The sequence below is a fragment of the Zootoca vivipara genome, chromosome 14, assembly GCF_963506605.1.
Source record: "Zootoca vivipara chromosome 14, rZooViv1.1, whole genome shotgun sequence".
Classification (NCBI taxonomy): Eukaryota; Metazoa; Chordata; class Lepidosauria; order Squamata; family Lacertidae; genus Zootoca; species Zootoca vivipara.
Window position 1 is genome coordinate 35,882,741 of NC_083289.1, and position 22,292 is coordinate 35,905,032.

General features: G+C 45.9%; 1 protein-coding gene and 1 non-coding gene across 2 annotated transcripts; one reads left to right on the plus strand and one right to left on the minus strand.

The window, feature by feature from the left end:
• Window positions 1-584: 584 nt before the first annotated feature.
• Window positions 585-15,937, minus strand: LOC118093041 (glucagon receptor-like). Its single transcript, XM_035131763.2, has 13 exons — window positions 15,863-15,937; window positions 13,073-13,169; window positions 9,010-9,117; window positions 7,738-7,859; window positions 7,346-7,452; window positions 6,341-6,497; window positions 4,035-4,194; window positions 3,347-3,407; window positions 3,019-3,088; window positions 2,185-2,273; window positions 1,925-2,063; window positions 1,637-1,678; window positions 585-1,117 (listed from the first exon to the last, which is right to left on the minus strand). Exons 1-13 carry the CDS (start codon window positions 15,935-15,937, stop codon window positions 1,046-1,048), a joined length of 1,299 nt encoding a protein of 432 aa, XP_034987654.2. The 3' UTR covers window positions 585-1,045.
• On the plus strand, window positions 2,414-2,482 carry TRNAA-UGC (transfer RNA alanine (anticodon UGC)). The gene has a single exon. It is a non-coding gene; the product is annotated as a tRNA-Ala (tRNA).
• Window positions 15,938-22,292: the final 6,355 nt, after the last annotated feature.

Sequence of the window (22,292 nt, forward strand, 5' to 3'; positions counted from 1 at the left end):
TGCGCCTTGTAAAGTGATGCATCAGAAGCTTGTGCTTTTTAATGAGCACAGGGACCTCATGCATAAGCTGAGAGAAGCACAATCCTCAACTCCCCAGAAATGTCCTCTTTGGAGCCAAACCACTGGACTCGGCCATAGATGAGGGGAGCGTTGCAGAGTTCCCGCACTGAATCAGGCTGGCCAATGCCTGGACTACAGAGCCATGACGTCACCTGAAGGGTCTTCAATGGGTTTCTTGCTCTGGCATCTTCAGAAACAAAACTGAAAAGGGATCTCAGCGCCTGTGTCTGCAGGGCTATCTTGATCTTGGCCTAGAAACCCGTAGCCTTCATAGTTGAGAGAGGAGGTCTTCGTTTCTCTGGTACAGAATATACCTCTTATGAAAAGCTTGAAGGTAGGTAACACTGCTGAACAATGGGAACAGGTGGTAGAGGGACAGTATTAAGGCCATTGGTGATCTCCTAGGATGGACTGCCATCCTACCAAAGCTGAATCCTGAGTTGGTTTTGAGGCGTGGAACACAGGAAGCTCTCTCTTATCCCAAGTCGAACCATTGCTTCATCTGGTATTGCCTACTCTGGCTCGGCAGTGGCTCTCCAAGATTTCCAATGGGCTCTCATCCTGCCCTATCCAGAGATTGAACCTGGACCTTCCCCATCCAAAGCAGATGCTGTACCACAGAGCTAGACATGCACACATCCCTCTCGTAATTCACAGAGCTTCAGGATTCCTTCTGCAGCTTTATGCAAACCGTCCATCAGGCTCTTTGGCACTTCCTAATGCCCTTTCTTGGCTGGTATATCATCATCCGGGTGCTGTAAGACAGCAATGTCGATTTCCATGTTTTGCCCAACTCGTAGAAATAACCTCTGCCCCCTTGTTCAGAACATTGCCTGTGGTCCTCCAACAAAGCTGTGACCACCACCATTGCCCCAAGCAACTCTGTGGCCATCTGAGAATGCCAGGTGCAGCATCATGGGACAGAGCATCAATCGCTGTCTTAGGCAGCTTTTGCCTGTGCCATCTTGGCCTCCCCGATTTCCTCTTACTGGGTGCAGCAGAGGGCAGGGTGCCCCAGTTTCCAAAGCTGCCACTTCTTCTTCATTTCGGATTTCACCTGGATGAAAAGGAAGCATAAGAACAGCCTCCTGAATCAGGCCAGATATACAACTGAGAAACTAAGCAAAAGCCTTCTAAAATGGAATAAAATATTCCCAAAACAGTAACAATGGGAAAATCTAAAAGCTGTTTCAGTTAAAAGCATTCGAAAAGCAAGTGTGATTCAAAACATCCTTCCACCCAGTGATCTTGCGGTTGCCAGAATCAGTGTTCTTCAGCCACCAAGTATGCTTGGGTAAACAGGAATGTTTTCAAATTCCTCCTGGAAAGCTAATAATGATGGGAGACAAGCGCACCTCCACCAGGGAGGGCATTTCACAACTGGGGAATCACCACCAAAAAGGCCCAGTCAGCACCAACCAGATATCCCTTGGTGATGTCAGCCCCAACAAGTCCTCATCTGCCAATCAGAGGCTCCAGGAGACGATCAGGGATTAGTATGAGCTGTATAAGACTGCATGCCCAAGAGAATGACTGGATCATATCAGCCAGGGTGGGCGGTGGGGGCATTGCTTACCTCCTTATTTGCAAAGCAATACAAGACAGCAACCAGGAATCCCTACAGTAGATGAGAGAGAGAAGGAAGCATGAGCTTGCAGTAGCAGACAGGAACCTGTTGGAAAACAGGGCCAAAACCTGATGGCTTTTGCCAGACAATTTATTTCTGCCCATTGCTGCCACATACATTCTCCAACAAACATTCCCCTTTGGGGTGGAAGTAGGAAATTGGGGGGGTGGGGTTAGGAAACAAGCAAGCAACCATGTCAGAAAGCAGGTGATCTAAGCCAGGTGTTCCCAACCTCACCTGAAAGGAGTTGAGGAAGAGAGTGAAGAAGACTTTAATGTAGCGCAGCACTCCTGTAGTTTGCTCGTCTGTGACAAAAATGAAGACCACTTCATGGATCCCAAAGAGAGGGACGAGGGTGAGGGTGGCTTTGGCCAACCTGGAAGGGACAACACCAAACAGGAGATGAAACTAAGTTCCTGAGTTCAGGACTCGGGCTTTTCTTTGGGAAGCCTGAGCCAGCAAGTTTTCTTTGGGGGTTACCTGGCGGACAAACTCACCGCAGTTTGTAGTCTGCATAGCCCTTCTGATTGGCTCGCAGCTTGGCCAGGATCACTTTGAGGATCTGCATGAAGATCAGCAGGTTGATCTGGGAAGACACAGTGGTGAGCTAATCAAAGCTTGGAAGCAACAAACCCCTTGCTCACAAAAAGATGCTAACAAGATAAGGCATTGCAGCTGGGAAGACTGTATCATGTTCTTTCTTCCCCCTGTAGATTTTGGGGAAGAGCCATAGCTCAGGGGTAGAGCATCTGCTTTGCATGCAGAAGGTCCCAGGTTCAATCCCTGGCATCTCCAAGTAGATTTACAAGAAAGAAGATTCCACCTAAACATTAGGAAGAACTTCCTGGCAGTAAGAGCTGTTCGACAGTGGAATTTGCTGCCAAGGAGTGTGGTGGAGTCTCCTTCTTTGGAGGTCTTTAAGCGGAGGCTTGACAGCCATCTGTCAGGAATGCTTTGATGGTGTTTCCTGCTTGGCAGAGGGGTTGGACTGGATGGCCCTTGTGGTCTCTTCCAACTCTATGATTCTATGACTACTAGGAGAGATGCCTGCCTGAAACTTTGGGAGAATTGCTGCCAGTCAAAGTAGACAATACTGAGCTGGTCTGACTTGGTATAAGGCAGCTTCCTGTGTAGCATTTGAATGGGGGGGTGAGAGACACAACATATTGCCAAGCTATACTGCTTTGACATGGCTGGCAAAGGTGTTGCTCTTCCTGAGTACCAAAAGCCAGCCAGACTCCCTAGCACCACCACCACCACCAGAAAGGTACCACCCTCCCCCTCTCGCCCCATCCCAGGCTAGGCAAGAGGAACAAGGGGGAGGCACCTACCACAGAGGCTAGCAAAATAGGGATGCGAATAATCCACCAGTAACTCATGTTCTCGTTCAATGCCCAGCACCTGTAGCACAAACGGGGAGAAGATTGGCATCATTCCAGAGGGGTTAATGGAACAGGCAGGAAAACAGCTCTGTGGGAAAGATGGCAAGCAGGGCCACTCCGTCACTCAGCTCCACTGAGAGGCCACAGCAGACACTGGGAGAGATGTCACTTTGTTCAGTCATTGACCTGCATCTTTCTTTTCTGTCTGACTGTATAACATAAAATTCCTCCCTGTGCAAATCACCCCAAATTCCCCACCCCACCCCACCACACTCACTCTGCATTCTCCTTCAGGTACTTGGCAGCCATCCACGGCACCACAAAAGCCACGGGGGTTCCTGCAAGTCACACAGTAAAACCTCTGAAAAAAACCAAACACTCACTGGAAGTCGAGAAGCAAGCTAAGTCCACCCACTGCATTACTGGGTTAGAAAGGCTTGGGTTTGATTTTTTTTCCCCTTCTTCAGCGCCCCAAATCAAGCACCGTACATCAAGGGGTCTTCAGCCCAGCAAAGGTTCATCAATAGCCAAAATGCTGAGCTTCCTATTCCCTACCTTGACTCAGCTGTTGAGCCCAAATGGGCAGATTGCCCAGGTAATGCAATTGTTCCAGCTGGAGCTCCAAAATTAGCACTCCGTATAAAATAGTGTCTTTTGCATAAGTTCTATTCTCAAGAGTCAGAATTGTCCCCTCCCCCCAAAAAATCACCATGGATGAAAAGAAGATTGTAGATTGAAGCTGGGGATAAGAACTGCAGACTGTTCCCTGTGGGAATGGTAGGGCAAAAGGCAGGGAGCCCAACAGTAGGGGGAGCCTGCTAGGGAGAGCCAACTAATGCTAGCTTTGAGCAAGATTATAGGTCCTGGGCGGCATTTCCTTAAAACAAAACAAAATGTGCTTAACAACGTATTGTGTGCACTGGCCCCAGTATTAGCAAGTGCTTCGTAGCCCAATTCTTTCTTACCCCAGCCCAAGTACAGGTACAGGGTGTAGTAATTCTTCTCTGAAAACACAGCTCCAATCAGAAGCTTGTACAGGTAGACCGCCTCCGCAAGAAACCAATAGTGATTGGCCAGAATACAGTACTGCATCACGACTTGAGCCACTCGACAACCAATAGCAGCCTAGAAGAAGAGAACCAATCAGTGTCTTATAAGAACACTTTCCAGCACTTAAGAAAAACATGGAAACAATATAATAATAATAATAATAATAATAATAATAATAATAATAATAATAATTTATTTATACCCCGCCCATCTGGCTGGGTGTCCCCAGTCACTCTGGGCAGCTTCCCAAAAAATATTAAAATACAATGGTGTGTTAAACATTAAAAGCTTCCCTAAACAGGGCTGCCTTCAGATGTCTTCTAAAATACACATATTGTTGTCATTTTAATAATTGTTATTCCAGTTATTTTTGTCGTTTCAATTATGTATTCCTGTTCTTGTTTCAATGATTATTATACCCGTTTACAGCTTGGTTTTTTAAAATAATATTAAAATCTAAGTTTTCAAAAGACACCTCAATAAAAATTAGAACCATTTAAAGCACCTACTTAAAAACATTACTAAAAAGCCAACAAGGAAGGGGCCTTAACTCAGCAGCAAAAGAACATTTGCCTTGCATGCAGAAGGTCCCAGGTTCAATCTCAGGCATCTCCAGGAAGGGGTAGGAGGGTCCCCTGGCTGAAAGTGCTGGAGAAGTGCTGCCTGTCAGTGTAGACAATACTGAGCTAGATGGACCAATAGTCTGACTCAGTATCACGTGGCTTCCCATATTGTTGGACTAGAATATCCATCATCCTTAACCACTGGCCCTGCAGTCAGGGGCTGGTGGGAGTTTCAGCCTCACTGTCCAGCTACTATCTTAAGCAGGCATCCCCAAACTGCGGCCCTCCAGATGTTTTTGCCTACAACTCCCATGATCACTAGCTAACAGGACCAGTGGTCAGGGAAGATGGGAATTGTAGTCCAAAACATCTGGAGGGCTGAAGTTTGGAGATGCCTGATCTTAAGTGAGACAGGGTTAAAAAAGATGGGGCTTCATTGTTTTTTTCCAGCACCCCAATCAAGCACTTTACATGAAGAGGTTTTCAGCGAAGGTTCCCAAGATGCTGAGCTCTATGCTGTCTTCCCTGACTGGAGGAGGGGGGGGGGACAGAGGGTGAAGAAAGAGCTGTGAGTGGAGGTGGGGACATTCTTCCCATCCTTTGGACCTCCTGGAAAACCCAACAAACCTGCTGTACCTGGAACTGGGTGTGGAGAGTACAGCTGAATGGGACACAACTTTGGGTAGCCTGCAGAAGCACCATCTACCTTGGGCCAAGCCCATAAAATGCAAGTCTAGAGTGAGAGACTAGAGTTTTGCCTGCTGTTTCCAGGAAGTCTTCTCGTTGGGAGACTTTTGTGGGTGAGCTGAGAGTTTGTTTGGACCCTGCGTGGGAACCCGGAAGCTGAGCAGGAGGGTGTGTCAGAAGGAAAATGAATTGATTTTTATTTTTATATATTAGCAACTTCGGATTAATGTAACATTTTTAAATGTAACTCTGCATTTTTTGTAATATTTTGTTTAAGTTGTCTGTTGTTGCTACAGTTTTTTTGTACACCGCTCAGATATATTTTTAATAAATGAATTAGGGGAGGGGGGAACCAGAGTCCTTTTCGTTGGGGATAATTCAGATGGAAATTCCCAGGTGTCAAGAAAGGTTATTTATGTATGCCACTACTGCAGCTCGTGTTTTGTTAGCCCAAAAATGGAAAACGAGCGAAGTCCCAACTAAAGAAGAGTGGCAACTTAAACTGATGGAATATGCACAGCTTGCGGACCTAACATATGGAATAAGAGAACAAGAAGAACATATGTTTAAAGAAGACTGGAAATTTTTTATTGAATATATGGAGGGAAATTGTGCATATTTGAAAACGTGGGCAGCATTAAGATAAATTCAACAGTGTAAATAAGTTTTGATGGGTGTAGTAATAGAATACTGAATGGTTTAGTTTATATATAATATGCAGGGATTTATGCTATGTAAAATGAACCATGGAATTTAAGGTTGTTTAAAGGAATATTCTAAAATGTAAAAGAGAAATGTTAATAAAAAATATAGGAAATATAGGAAAAAGGAAAAAGAAATCAAATAATCAAATCACACATTAAGCCCAAATGAGCAAATTGCTCAGGAGAGGCAAAATCTGCCATTGGAATTGAGTGCAATAGTGTTGGTTTCCTTAGGTTCATGTGACAGTCCGCAAGAATCATACTTGCCTCGTGGCTCAGCAAGGCCTCCCAGTCGGACATCTGGAAGGTCTCCCTTCTCCACATCTGCTCCAGCAACGCATCCTTCACGATCACAGAGATGGCCCGTAGCCCGAAGGAGGCGAAGAGGTTTGCGTGGATGTAGTTCCGGGTGCAGCGAAGCTTCCTGGGGAGTGAAAAGGACATTGCACTGGGCACCCAATGTGGGCAAGGTGGGATGCTGTCCGCTCACCGCTGACCCAATAGCTCTGCACCACTCTATAAATGCTTTAAAAACACAAGCCTTCCAACGAAGCTAGTGTAAAACCTATTGATGGTAAGAGCAGCTCAGGAGTGGAACCAATTGCCTAGAGGGGTGGTGGGCCCTCCCTCATTGGAGATCTTCATGTGGGGGTTCAACTCAAGCCAGGCTGCCAAGGAAGACCCCTGCCCAAAGCAGGACTTGTAAGCTCCTGATCAGAAACTCCCTGGTGCATCCAATCGCAGCAGCTCCCTGTTGAACCTAATATGGCTTGTGGGCCAGAGGTTCCCCCATGCCTTGGTGTTGACAATATCAAGCTGCATGGACCAGTGGTCTGTCTCAATGCAAAAAGCTTCCTACGTATCTTAGTCATAGGCTAGATCAGGCATCCCCAAACTGCGGCCCTCCAGATGTTTTGGCCTGCAACTCCCATGATCCCTAGCTAACAGGACCAGTGGTCAGGGATGATGGGAATTGTAGTCCAAAACATCTGGAGGGCCGAAATTTGGGGGTGCCTGGGCTAGATGGACCCAGCAGAAAAGCAGCTTCCTGTGGTCACGGACATTGCTGGACACACTCAGTCCTGTGTATGTCGAAGGAATCGCCATCCAAAATTACAGCGGCCAAATGCTGTGGATTTCTCTTATCTCTCTCTTCCTTGCACACCTCCTGCACCTGTACAGAACAGGCTGTACACTTGAGAGAGAAAGTGAGAGGCAAAAGCGCCCATCGCCATCCCACAGGGTCTTTCGCTCCAAGCCAGGATGCAGTACCTGAAGACCGTCAGGATGAGCAGAGCCAAGACCAGGGCCAGCAGAGAGAGGGAGTAGCCCACGGTGTAGAGGACCTTGAAGCTGACCATCAGGCGGTAGGACGATTCCTGCACAGGAGAGGAGGCCCCATAAGACAAGCCATGGCAGCCCATTTCCCCTCTTCTCTGGACGCATCCAGCCAATAGGGAAGATGCAACTGGGAGCACCGGAGGCCAGGGATAGTGGCGCCATCAGGGTAGGACTTGGGGGCAGAGGTATGGGCCTCATTCAGCAGAACGAGCAGGGAGGCCTTCAAACACAGCCGGTCAGGCTTGCCATGTTTAGAAGCAAATGACATGTCATTAGGAGCTTCACAGAGGCTCCAGCAAATCCCAGCAGGCTCCCCTTCTCACCTCTCCAGTGTTGCCTTCCACCTCTTCCTTGCACTGGGAATGATCCCTCCAGCGCTCTGTCCCGTTCAGCATCGCCCAGTGGCCATCAGGCCCACACTTGCGGCTCACTATGCCATGTTTAACTGTGAGCAAAAAAAAACACCAGACATTGACAGGCTGACATGCTTGGAAATGTCAACGCTTACCATCACTGTGCAGAACATACGTCCACTGAAAGCAAGCTGGCATGAGCTAAGCTGCAGGGAGGAAGGGAGAGTCCAATCCTCTGAGGGATCATAACAATAGGGTCAGGCAGTAGGACCCAGAGGGATAGCAGGGCTCCAACCACCCCAGCACAGTGAGCCAGGCACTATCATTTATATATTCAGAGGTCACAGGGCTGCTGTCAAAAAGGACAGCTCAGTGTCAGAGCTCCACTTGCGCATTTTGCAACATCTAGTTCAATTTATCTGGTCCTGACAGTGTGGCTGTTTCTCTGTTCCATTATCACTAGCAGTTGTTAGTGTGGGCGGAGAAAAAAATATAACAATAACAACAACAATTTATTATTTATACCCTGCCCATCTGGTTGGGTTTCCTCAAGCACTCTGGGCAGCTTCCAGCAAAATAATAAAATACAATAATTCATCTAATATTAAAAGCTACCCTAAACAGGGCTGCCTTCAATTACAGTGAGGTCAAGTTGAACTAGCCATTACAAAGGTGAAAATGAGAACCCTAGCAATGTATGTTTTCAACAGCAGCCGGATGCTACAAAATGGGTTTATCTGAAACATCAGCACCAAGGACAGCGACTCTTCCTAATTTCCCACTTGGTTTACAGTTGATGCAAAATGATGCCTGCTTTGATTTATGGAACAAAGAGGCAACCTTGCGCCATCCAAACATTCTGGAACACAACTCCTTTAATCTCTGACTGTGGACATTGGACTGATTAAAGCTATAGACCAGAACATATTGAGGGCCCCTGATTTATTGGTTGGTGTCCTGTGGAGGTAAAAGACAGTGCAAACCTAGTCATCAGGAGTCAAGAATATGGCCTAGTCAACAAGGCAAAGAGCAGGATTTGAGACATTGGATAGAAGAAAGAGAAAATAGGGATTTGCAGGACAAGCTGAGAAATCCCAGCACAGAGACCTGCACACATTTTGGGGGAGATGGCAGAGAGAGTGGTAGATGGAGTGTAAAAGAATTTTAGTGAATCTAAGCCTCAAGCTCCCTGGAATGCCTTGCGGATACTCTCCAATAGAACCCACCGAGAAACACCCTTACCTTTCTCATACCAGGGCAAATAAAAAGGGCATGAGACATTGACAATGGTCCCAGGGCTCCCATCTGGCCAGCATGCATACATGTCAAAAGTCCGATTGCAAAACAGCCCTGAAAGAGACAAAAGCAAGCCTGGTTGGGAAGGGCAAAACATAGAAGGGGGTCCAATATATTCAGCACAGCACCCCAGAACACAATGTCAAATGCCTTCCGCATCCTCAGTAGGTATAGAATAGAATACTTTATTACGGTCAAAGACCAGCTCCCTTTGGGAGAACAGTTCCAAGGAGCATAGCATATACAGTATGTGACACTTTGTACAACAATAAAATTGATATTTGTAAATGCAGTGCGCATAGGAATACTTAAAACTTAAGCAGCTGCCACAGAGAACTGGGCCTAGGTTGCTCAGGAAACCGTATTTTGGGACGTTATTCTCAGTAGAAAGTCTGTGTCTGCATATCTGGATGCAGAATCTGGCGACTGTCCTGGTTATCTTCTGGTCTTTGCCTAGCAGGAGCAGGTCATATAATTGCTTTTCCGGGAGGCCTGCTGACCTCGCCAGTATAGGGTCCAGGATCTCCCTCCGTGCCTCTTCTTGGAAGGGGCATCTGAAGAAAAGGTGCTCTGGGCTTCCTATTTCCTCAAAGGGCAGGGGCAGAGTCTTTGGGCGTATGGGATTTTTTTGTATGATCCTTCCAAAACAGGCGTGGGCAAGGCCGTGCTTCTGGCAAGTGTATAGGTATACCTCAGCATGTATATATGTGGCTGTCACTTCTGAGGGTGAGAGTTATCTCAGCAAAGGGAGCTGGTCCTGGGACATCCCCAGTTTGACCCTTGTCCAAGTCAGACCCTCCTTAGACTTTTCTAGACCAGTTCTCAGCCACAGTCCCCATTGACAACATGGAGTTTCATTGTACATAACACAACTTATACATCATTCTCCTGAAGCTAAAGGACCCCTTGTGCTTTTTCAGTGTTCCTAAATGCCTAAATTTGGAGCATGCAGAACAGCTCCTTGGTGCCTTCTCCACAGTGACCCTGAGAGCCAATCCTCAGACACTGACATACCTCCTCTAAATCGGATTGGCTGCAATCAGCACAAAGGATCAGAAGACACCTTCTCATTGGCTAAAAGCTCCCCTTTCATGCTGATTGTGTGGCTCTGGGACTCTAGAGACAGTGACCCTGCTGCAGAGATCGTAACAGGTCTTTGACACCCCCCTTCCCTGCCCACAGCCCATGGCCGCTACACCTCTGTCTCCAACATCAACAATATTCACTGGGCCATCAGCATTCAGGATTCTTTCCCCCATAATTTTTTTTTGTCTTACTGCCTGAGCCTCCTGGTACCTCATTTTCTTGTGTGGATAGGGCCATTCTGGCTATGTAAGTAGGGTTGCCAGACTCGATAGAGGACAGGACTTCTGTGCCTTTAATTGCCCTGCTCTCTTTTGAGTCTGGAAACCTTAAAGAGAAACCAGCAGACCCTTTGCTTGGAAATAAAACAAAGGGTCTGCTGGTTTCTCTTTAAGGTTTCCAGACTCAAAAGAGAGCAGGGCAATTAAAGGCACAGAAGTCCTGTCCTCTATCGAGTCTGGCAACCCTATATGTAAGAATCCTCATTCAGAGAACGAGTTTGAAGTTCGTATACAGCCCACTGTCTCCAAACTAACAGCAACTGATGGACCTGTTCCAGTTTGCAGATTTGTCTAACCCTCTTTCAAAGCCATTTCAGCGTGGCAGTCACCCCTGTCACAGCAGCAAGTTCCACAAATTAAGTGTTAACGCAACTCAGCAAAAGCATTTGCACACCCATTTTTCAAAAACCAGATCATAAGTGCATAGCCCTGCAAAATGTAAAGGGGAGGAGAGAGGCAAGTGCCACTCTCTCGAGGTAGCTTTCTTAACGTTACATGAAATCAGCACATTTTAATTCTATATATTGCTCATAGCTGTCAAGTTTTCCCTTTTCTTGCGAGGAAGCCTATTCAGCATAAGGGAATTTCCCTTTAAAAAAGGGAGAACTTGACAGCTATGATATTGCTGCCCCTTTAAAAAATGGGGGGGGGTGGAAGGAAAGTATTTGATACATTTACTTCCCCTCTCCCCATTCTTAAACAATACTTAGCTGGTGATCTGAATGGTTCCATCCTGTAAAGTCACCCCCCTCTTCACAGGAAGGCAACTCAGAAAGCACCTTCCACTCCTTTTGAATGAGAGCCTTAATAGAAATTGGTTCGCTCTGCAAAAATCAGCTTCCCAGCAGGAGCAACATCCATAAAAGCAGATAAATAGAATCACCGGACCTCTTCCCTACATACACACACACCCTTACCCTTGTTGTAATCAAAATCAGGGTGCTTAAAGGATGCATCTATTCAGTGGGCTTCTGACTTTGCATTTAGCATTGCAAGGAGGGTGCCTGCTGGGAACTGGGGTGTGGAGTTTCACTGGCTTCCTTATATTGAGAGAACAAGAATCCACCCTGATCACTGCACTTAGGCACGTCCCTTCCTTTTGCTAGAATAAAAATACCCTGCCCATCATCAAACACTGCTTTGAGTGAAAATGGGCACCCCCTCTGGGATTGACACCCCAGGAATTCCTATGGGATGTTTGGAGACTCTTTAGTCCATTGCAGACTGAAATATTACGTTGCAGTTATAACTGACTGATGGAGGGAGGTATGGATGGAGAGAGAGAGATAGAAAGAAAGCAGGAAGGTGGGAGAGAAATATAAGCCTTGCTAGGGCAGGAAACAGCTGATGTGCCACCTTTATAGCAGGTGCCCAATTAAAATAATTTGCGGTGCAATCTAATGCACATCTGCTCAGAAGTCAGTCCCACCCATTTCAATGGACCTCACTGCTAGGCAAGGGTGTGTATAGAATTGCTATGCTATGCCATTCCATGCATGTTCACTCGGAAGTAAGACTTGGTATGTTCATTGTCACCCATGGTAATGCAGACGTTTAGCTGCAATCCTATACACTTACCTGGGATTAAGTCCCATTGAACTCCAAGGGGCTTACTTCCGAGTAGGCATGTATAGGGCTGTATAGTTAGCCTCTTTGGCAGGCCTGCCTGTGATTGGAGGAAACAAAGAGAGGGGGAGAAAGTAGGTGGTCCCAACCAATCAGTGCAGGGAAAATGCATCTCAAGGTATACCTGATATGAACCAATGTCATATTTAGCACACACAAAAAACCCAAAAACGATATGAAAATATTTGTACTGAGAACCAGCTAATAAACTGGTGCATAAGGTATAAATAATAGGTGTCCCCCAAAGAAACTGTGAACTTGAATATCATTTTTCACCCAGCGGTGGTCAGGTAAAGCCCACTCAGGGACCCTGATTTATTCAACATAATTTGCTGCATTTTCTAGTGCATTTCTTCCATCATGGAACTTGAAGGAGAGCATTTGACTTGCATGCAGAAGGTCCCAGGTTCAATCCCAACAACTCCAGATACAGCAGGGGATGTCCTCTTATCTGAAGACCTGGAGAGCTGTAGACAAATACTGAACTAGATAGACTAGTGTGTCTGACTCCGTACATGGTGATGCCCTGTGATCCTGAGAGGCCCCTTTGAAGGCTCAAAGGGAGTTTAAGGCAGCCTCACTGACCTCAGTAAGGTGGCTGGGTCACCTGTCTTCAGACCATGTGCAGGAACATTAGAAGCTAGAATTGGGCTAGAAAGATGATGCAGAAGAGGAAATCCTAAAAAAGTGACAGCTTTTCAGGATTTCCTCTTCTGCACCATTCTTCTAGCCCAATCCTTAGCAATGTAGGAATCTTTTGCCCAACATAGGGCTCAAACCCATGACCGTGAGGTTAAGAGTCTCATGCTCTACCAACTGAGCCATCCACAGGCCCTGGGCTTCTGTAGGAGGAAGGTGGAGTATCTAAGAACAAGTATTGCTCTAATATTTTTATGCAAACTGCTTTGTGAGGTTTGCCTGAGAAGCAATACATAAATATCTAAAATAAATAAAGAGATGCAGATTTTCCTTGCACAATTGCCACTTTAAAATCAGCCACAAAGAAAACAACTCCTTACCTGAAGGGTAAGGATCACTTGCTATCTTCTTCAAGCACTCATCTTTATACCTCGTCCATTGTTCAAATGTCTTCTCCAGAACTTTTGGGCTGCAGCCCTGCAAAAATAAAACACTCTGCTGAGACTCAGGGCAAAGGTCACCTTTACTCCTAGACGGATAGTATGAGAATGGCCCAGGACAGCACAGCGCCTTCTCCATGGGGCCACCATGGTCCATCTGCATCTGCTGATTGAACACAGTGAGGACTAGAAACTTGCAGTTTTGCATTAGATAAAAGTCTCGGAAAGCTGCACTGTGCACTCAGTACCACACTGTGCTCTTTACAGGCGTGGGTGGACTCACAGCAGTGCAAGGGAGGGTCAGGAGGCCAAAATCCATTCACTGGACCTCTTGCACTGTTGTTTTTTTGGTGGTCCTGCACAATGCACCATTTCCCTCTTCTAAACAGGGAAAGAGAGGCATGTTCCCACGCTGCAATTGAAAGCATCTCCCAAGAGAGAGACACTACTGTGTTTTCTGGTAAGTACTCAGCACGGTTGCCAGTACTTAGTCTGGAATTGCAAGACCTTTGCCTCTTCGGGTCTCTAGGGAAAGAGGTAAAATCTCAGGGAAAGGGAACAGAATTAAGGGGACAATCTAAGGGACCCTTGAGACCACCTGTTTGCTGAGCATCCGTCCTAATTTTCTAACACAGAGGTTAAATGGCTTCGTTGAGCATTCTTTCTGATTTGTTTGTGGGGAGATTACATGCCGCTGAGCATTCATCCCGACTTACCTGCTTATTACCCATTTTCCTGTCTGTCTTTTGTCCATCCCATAATTTTGAATGCAGTTGCTTGCCATGAAAAATCCATTCTTTTTCTCTTGGTGGATAAAGCATTTTTGAAGCACATGCCTTCCCCCCGAATGACTCTGGGAAGCTGTAGTTTGTTAAGGATGCTGAGAGTTGTTCGGAGACTCCTCAAAAAACTTCAGCTTCCAAGATTCATTGGGAGGGAGGGGGACCCTATAACCATTACAGCAGTATGAAAGTGCTTTATATGTATGGTGCAAATGTGACCAGTTTATTCTCTGTTGCTCGATAAAGAGCAGGACTATATACAGCGGGTGGAAATGGCACGAAATGAGATTTTGGCTAAGTATGAAAAGAAGCTTGCTAACAGCAAGAGCTGCTCAGCAGTGGAGCAGAGTTCCTAGGGAAGGCCGTGAGCTCTCCTTGGCTGGAGTATTGAGAAGCTGGCTGGCAATCTGTTCCTGCTGCTGTGTTTGCTGATTCCTGCACTGAGCAGGAGGTTGGATGAGATGACTGCCAATGTTCTTCCCGATGCTGAAGCTCAACAAACTGTCCACAGTCTTCATTCATATTTGAGCAATAATGAAGACGAAAAACTTGGCTCTTTTACTACAACCTCCAAGGACCACAAGCAGAGCCAAGATCTACCTGTACCTACTAGGTGGCCATCCTCTGCCACTATGAAACATGGGTCATATCCGCAGCATACATGTAAAGTATCCCCGTCCCGTCCCCCCCAAAAGAATCCTAAGAACGGTAATTTGTTAAGGGTGCTGGGAACTGCAGCTCTACAGGAGGTAAAACATTTAATATTTTTATTGGTTAATGTATTTATATCACTATATGTATTTTTCTTATTAGTTAATGTATTAGACTCCTCCCAAGTTGGGATTCAAGGCAACTTACAACATTTTTAAAAACATGAGATTAAAAGACAAAGTAATGAAAACGAACTAATGAAGAACAATAGTTAGAATGCAATAAAACACATTGAGAACCAGCATTATAGTACTGATTGCCCTGAGATCAGATCAGCTCGTCTACACCTATATTTCAAAGCCCTGTTTATATAGGAAGGAATTAGCATGCTGGTGGAAACGTAATAGGGTGGGAGCTTGTCTAACCTCTCTTGGGAGGGAATTCCACCATCTGGGAGCAGCCGGATAAAAGTCTCTCTCTCTCTCTCTCTCTCTCTCTCTCTCTCTCTCTCTCTCTCTCTCTCTCTCTCTCTTTCCACAGTTCCCAGGTTCTTTGCAGGAAAGCACTGAACATTAAATGTGCTTTAAAAGTATTGTGTGGATGTGACCTCCATCTCCTGATCTACCAGGCAACGCCCTTTAACACCCAGTCTCCACGCTTATCAGACTAGACAGCTCAGTTGGTTAGAGCGTGGTGCTGATAATGCCAAGGTTGCAGGTTCGATCTTAGTATGGGACAGCTGCATATTCCTGCATTGCAGTGGAGTTGGACTAGATCAGGGGTTCCCAAACTAAGGCCCAGGGGCCGGATGCGACCCAATCGCCTTCTAAATCTGGCCCGCGGAAGGTCTGGGAATCAGCATATTTTTACATGAGTAGAATGTGTGCTTTTATTTAAAATGCATCTCTGGGTTATTTGTGGGGCCTGCCTGGTGTTTTTACATGAGTAGAATGTGCCCTTTTATTTAAAATGCATCTCTGGGTTATTTGTGGGGCATAGGAATTCGTTCATATTTTCCCCCCCAAAATATAGTCCGGCCCCCCACAAGGTCTGAGGGACAGTGGACCGGCCCCCTGCTGAAAAAGTTTGCTGACCCCTGGACTAGATGATCCTTAGGGTCACTTCCAACTCTACAATTCTGTGATTCTATGATGTTGGGAGACCTGCCAAACCTAGCCCACAGCACCTGGCTTTGAGCAAGGAGACACTGTCCATGAGACAAAAGGTACCCCCCCACCCTCCAACATCAAAGCCTGCATGAGTAAAGATGGTGCGCTGGCTGGCTTGAAGCTCTTACCTCCAGAAAGATCAGGCTCATCCAAGGGAGGCAAATCAATTTAGTCACAGACCAAGGGGAAGATGCATCCCTCATAGTTGGCTTTCCTCCTTGGCACGGGGATCACAGCCAAAATACGGTCCCTTCGAAGTCCCTGAGAGAAAGAGAGAAGAACATGGCAAGACAACAGGTTTAGAGACACTTTTGGAGAACTTTTGTCTAGTCCCTGGGATCTTCCAGACAGTCAGTAAAGATGGATGGACTATCCTGTCTCAAAAAAATGCTACAGAAACACTTGCCTCTTCCCATTACTATTTCCCTGCTGATTGAAACGGCTTTCATTTTATGTAACCACAACATTATTGATATAACTAAACATGAAGGGGGAAATAGATCCAGACAGAAAAACAAGAAGTTTTGACCACAGCAAACAGCAGGCACCAAACCTAAGTACCTAATTAAATCATTACAATTATTATTATTATTATTATTATTATTATTATTATTATTATTATTACACACTATACCTGGAGGTCTCACATTTTTGTATCTGATTTTCAGCTCAAAGAGCCTTGGATCTAACATCTGCTCAAGGATAGCTACAGGTGGAAAGCCCCACTTCCTCTGCAGGGAGAGATGGGTCTGACTCGCACTCATGCAGCTGTGTGTGTGTGCGCACGCACGCACGCGCTAAGGTTCTGCCCAAGTGTGGAAAAAGAGCAGACGGAATGAGCCAGCAGCAGACTGCTATGGAGTGGAAAGCTTCATGTTCTGTATTTTTCTGTCCCATTTGCGGGCTGAGAATCTCTGAGCTTCCCTCCCTGGCCCATGGGATTCTTCCTAGGCCCTGCTGTACACCCACTTTAAGTGGATTTGCCTGGCTGGAATGTGTTCTGAAACTATGATGGCGCCTCTTGCTTGCCTGGATGGATAGAGGATAAAGGGGCGTGTGCAAACCTCTGGTTTTTTGCATGGCTGGAATGCAACCAATGGTACAAAAATAAGTCACGCCTGTTGCTCCACCCACTTTTTGCCTCCAGCCCCGCCCACCACTGGCATATGGCCCTGGGGAAGTTTGCCTGACAGGGAATGTGGACCTTGGACCAGAAAAGGTTCCCCACTCTGCATTATATACACAACCCTACCCTCCCTCTCATGCTTTATTGGTTTCAAAACTGCATAACAGAAATAATCAATATATGTTAACGACAAAATAAAGATAAAAATTCATTCGTTCCTTGGTTACTGCTTGTTTTGTACCTCATTCTGTACTTCGATTTAACATGACCTCCAATCTTCCCATTATGTTCCCAAGTTAGATTCCTTGGATATGCACTTGGCTTTATTTTCATCCTATTATTTAACTTGTTTTTGATTTTTCCAAAATTGTCCTATTCACAGGCAGAAACTCAATCGATACCTGCCAACCGATTGACATTTTGACAATGTTCTTTTACATAGACTCTATATATATCCCACTCTCTGGTAAATTTTTCATCTGTAACATCTCATAGCCTTGCTGATATTCTCGCTAATTGTGCATACTTTCTTAATTTGATTCGCCAGTCTGATTTGGATGGGATCGTTTCTCCCTTCCGACTTTTTGCAGTTAAAATTCTGGCAGCAACTGTAGCATACATAAAGATTCTCCTGAACTTTTTTGGAATTTCATTACCCATAATTCCTAGCAGGAAGGCTTCAGGGGTTTGGGTTTTTTTTGGGGGGGATAGCATTTTAACATTTTCTTAAATTTGTTGTATATCATTTCCCAAACCTGTCTGACAATCCCACCCTATCTTGATTTCTTCTCTGTTCAGTGGCCAGGGATCAAACAATCCACATGCCATGCATGACTCCTGTATCCAACACTTTGGGGTGCCAGGTAAAGATGCTTTTGTTCACCCAGGTATGTGGCTTTTATTTGGGCCCATATGCTATGAAGTTACCCTACCCTGTACTGGTGTCCTTCTTTCTAGCTATAGGGTAGGATCTGTCCTTTTTATGGTATTGCAGGATGAGCACTTTCAGCCAAGAACACTCTTATAACTTTTTGATGTACTTTAAATTGCAGATTGTGTTTACCTTTATAATCGTAAGACACTTTGAGACATTTTATGCAGTAAGCCACAAATAGATGCAATAAGAAATTAGCCCCGAGTGCTCACTGGAAGGAGAGATCGTGAAGCTGAGGCTCCAATACTTTGGCCACCTCATGAGAAGAGAAGACTCCCTGGAAAAGACCCTGATGTTGGGAAAGATTGAGGGCACAAGGAGAAGGGGACGACAGAAGATGAGATGGTTGGACAGTGTTCTCGAAGCTACGAACATGAGTTTGACCAAACTGCGGGAGGCAGTGGAAGACAGGAGTGCCTGGCATGCTATAATAGCCCATGGGGTCACGAAGAGTCGGACATGACTAAACGACTAAACAACAAACAACAACAAGATGCAATAAATAATAACTTGCTCTTACGACCTGTCGACTAAGGCTGTGCCCACGCTCTGGTTTGCTCAGTATCCTGTGCCAGGATCTCACCACCACATCGGAAAGCGGCGCACACACAAAAGTTAGCTATAATCCATATCTATCCTGTTATTTCTTAGGGAGGGAAAACACATCTTGATGTGTTTCCCCTGAAACCATCTTTAATCCGAACTGAAGGGAAGTCATGACCTCACAGCATTTTAAGCCGTTCATGTGCACACAGCCCAAAGTCGTCTCTAGGTGGTTTACAAACACATTAAAAATAGGATTTGAATATGAAAATTAAACGTGGTGCAAAACAGCTACTTACAATGCAAACCGGCGCAGAAATGCCTAAAAGGTAACATCCAAACAAACCTCCTGAAATCAGAAATTGCTGGAAGAAAGGAAAGGAGCGAAAAAGCAATTGCGGCCCCAACACAGAAGCAGAGATCTTGCCTTGATGGGTATCTTATCGTATATTATCCAGTATCACTTTTGCAGCACAAACCGGAGTTATCGCCTGCTGGAATCTCATGAAGCATTATATAAAAACTAATCCCTCGGGAGAGGCGTAATCGCGTAACAGTGCCACATAGGCTGATTTGCATCCGCAGCTCAAAAGATACTGACCTGATAGGAGAATGCCAGTAGTTCACACGCAGCGAGAGCAGCCTGAGCTGGAGGATGCTCTGAATGGCATTTCAAGCATGTGCTCAGATGATCCCAGTCAGGACCGGCCTCCATCTGTCTACTCATATGACAGAAATAGCAGGAACTGCACTGGCCACAGCTGCAGGACATGCCGGCATGTACCAAGAAGGCTACACAGGTACGAAAGACACCTGCCGTCTGCCTTCTGCCAACTCAGACTATTGCTCCATCTAGATTAGTATCAGTTACACTGACTGGCAGCATTGCTCCAGGGTTTCAGACTGGGGTCTCTTTCGGCTCCAGTAGGGATTGAACCTGGGACCTTCTGGAGGCAGAGCAGGTGCTCTAAGCACAGTGCCTCTGCATGTTCTCCCAGCCAAGTTTCCCCTCTTATTGGAACCACACTTGTCCTGCTGCCACAACTGCTCCTTGCAGAAACAAAGAAATCTCAAGTTCTAAACAGTGAATGAACCATGTGAATGGAAGCCAGTTCTCCAGAAACAAGCAGTGGTCCCCAGTTCATTCATGGCTGGTTCCCCCTCCAGAACGTAAGGAAAATAACAGGGAGAAAATACTGCAGAGCAGGAGATGGGAACCTGCAGGCCTGCAGTATTACTAGACTATGGGCACATCTGCACGACACATTTAAAAAGCACATGGCTAATTCTTAAATAATAAAAATAACAATGAGAACTTTTGTTTGTTAAGGGTACTGGGAATTGTAGCTATGTGGGAGTTAACTACAGTTCCCAGCAGTCGAGGCCAGGCCATTTGGGGGGCTGGAGGGCTGCCAGTTTAATATTCTTCTTCCTTCCTGTTCAGTTTCTTATTTCTTTTTAAAGCATTTTTTTTATCCTGTTCTTTGGCTAAAGAAAAGCTCCCAGAGCGACAGCTTCAGTTATCACTAATAAGAAGGTTCCTGTGGGATAACCAGTCTCATATAACCAACATGCTTAAGTCAAATTAATGCATGAAGGGGTTAATATCATAGAGTAAGCTGTCCTGCCAGGGTTAGCTATGTCACTTCTCCTTCCTTGGGAGGAAATAGGTAATCACGCCTATTGCCCCTACACACCCCATAGTCTACGTCTACCTGGGAAGCTCAGCATGAGAACAGGAGCATTTCTCAAGAAGCTGAGAGATACCAATGGATTGTGGCTAACATCATGCATCCTTGGCTCCCAACTGGGAGCATGTTGGGGCCAGCATAACCGGTAATGCGTGCACAAGCCTTGAAGTCAAAGCATCCCCCATTGTCAAGATGCTGGCATTTGAACTTTTTGCATGGCAAATGTGGGGCTCTTCATGCACCTGGCATCTGCCCTGCCAGCAAAGTCGGCCCCAGACTTGCAGCCACGGCTGATCTAAGAACAAACTGAAAGAGCATCAGCACAAAGCCGCACTTGTTCCAGGTTCCTGGAAATGGAACTCCACTGCAGTGGCATTCTGCAAAGAAATGGCCAGGGGCTGATCTGCATGTCAGAAACGTTTAATGAGGCTGCAAGCGTAATAGAAATGTACCTCTGTTAGAGTTAAACGAAGCATCAACAATAAAGGGGGGGTGGACACACCAATTTCTTCTCTCTTCCTTAAGAAGTGGAGGTTCTTCCCCACAACTATGGGTAGAGAGAAAGAGAGAAAGGGGTGTGTGGTTGCCGTGCACCAGAGGCATAGTACTTTGGGAGGGGCATGGGCAGTGCTCCCCATCCATTCTTTCTCAGGATCTGACAACTCAACAGTTCTTAGGAACAGGGCATCTGTTGATGTAGACCTGAGCTAGTGGAACCTGTGGTCCTACAGATGTTGGAAGTACAACTCCCATCATCCCTGATCCCTGCAACCTCTGGAAGGTACCAGCTTCCCCATCCCTGACACACAAAATGGTGAAATAGCCATATGTGTTAAGTGTGCCTGCCAAACACAGTACGGTGTAGTGGTTAGAGGGTTGGACTGCGATCTAGGAGACCAGGGTTCAAATCTCCACTCAGCCGTGAAGTTCACTGGATGATCTTGGGCCAGCCGCTATCTTTCAGCCTAAGCTACTACGCAGGGTTGTTGTGAAGATAAAAAAGAAGAATGTATGCCATCTTGAGCTCCTTGAAGGAAAGATGAGATATAATAATAATAAATAATAATAATAAATTTTTATTTATACCCCGCCCTCCCCAGTCAAAACCGGGCTCAGGGTGGCTCACACCAATAAAATTACAATAAAGCATAAAAAGCAATTAATTAAAATACAGTATTAAAATTTAAAATGCAGCCTCATTTTAAATAGTCCATAAATCCAAGCCATGAGGGAGGAAAACACAGGGGTCAGACTAAGTCCAACCCAAAGGCCAGGTGGAACAGCTCTGTCTTGCAGGCCCTGCGGAAAGATGACAAATCCCACAGGGCCGTGGTCTCCTGTGAAAGAGCGTTCCACCAAGTTGGGGCCAATACTGAAAAGGCCCTGGCCCTAGTAGAGGCCAATCTAGCCATTTTATGGCTCAGGATCTCCAGAATATTGTTGTTTGTGGACCTTAAGGTCCTCCGCGGGGCATACCAGGAGAGGCGGTCCCGTAGGTACGAGGGTCCCAAGTGCAACAACAACAACAACAACAACAACAACAACAACAACAACAACAACAACATAATAAAGGCTGCTTGCTTCCGAAAGAGATGGGCACATAATACAGCAAAAGATATCATGGCTAAACTGCCATCCCATTCTCATTTACTTGGGAGTTAAGTCTGAGTGAACCTGGTGGGTCTTGCTTCTGAATAAACACAGAATCATAGAATGGTAGAGGTGGAAGGGACCACATGGGTCATCTAGTCCAACCCCCTGCAATGCAGGAATCTTTCACCCAACATGAGGCTCAAACACACAACCCTGAGATTAAGAGTCTCGTGCTCTGCACACTGAGCTATCCGTCAGTGAAGAGGATCATGCTGTAAAACCCATGACAAACAGCTTGATCCTATGCAAGCTTATTCAGAAGGAAATATCACAGAGTTTAATGAGATTTAGCTGTTTACAGCAGGGGTGTAGCACCTGTGGCCTTGGAGATGCTGCTGGACTCAAACTCCCACAGGTCCTGACCAACAACATCTGGAGAGTTCCTCATCCCTGGTCTACAGGATCACAGCCTACATCCTCTCTACCATTGCTTTCAGCAGGATTTGCGGTGCATATCTAGGCACGTTTGCACAGAAATAATTTACCAGGGCGTGCCTAGGACTGCTGCCCAAGTCAGGGAATGTGCTCAATATGAATTAAATTAATGCTGCTGCGATCAATATTATTAAGTATGCAACATCTGCATGCCATTGGGTAGCACAACCACAACA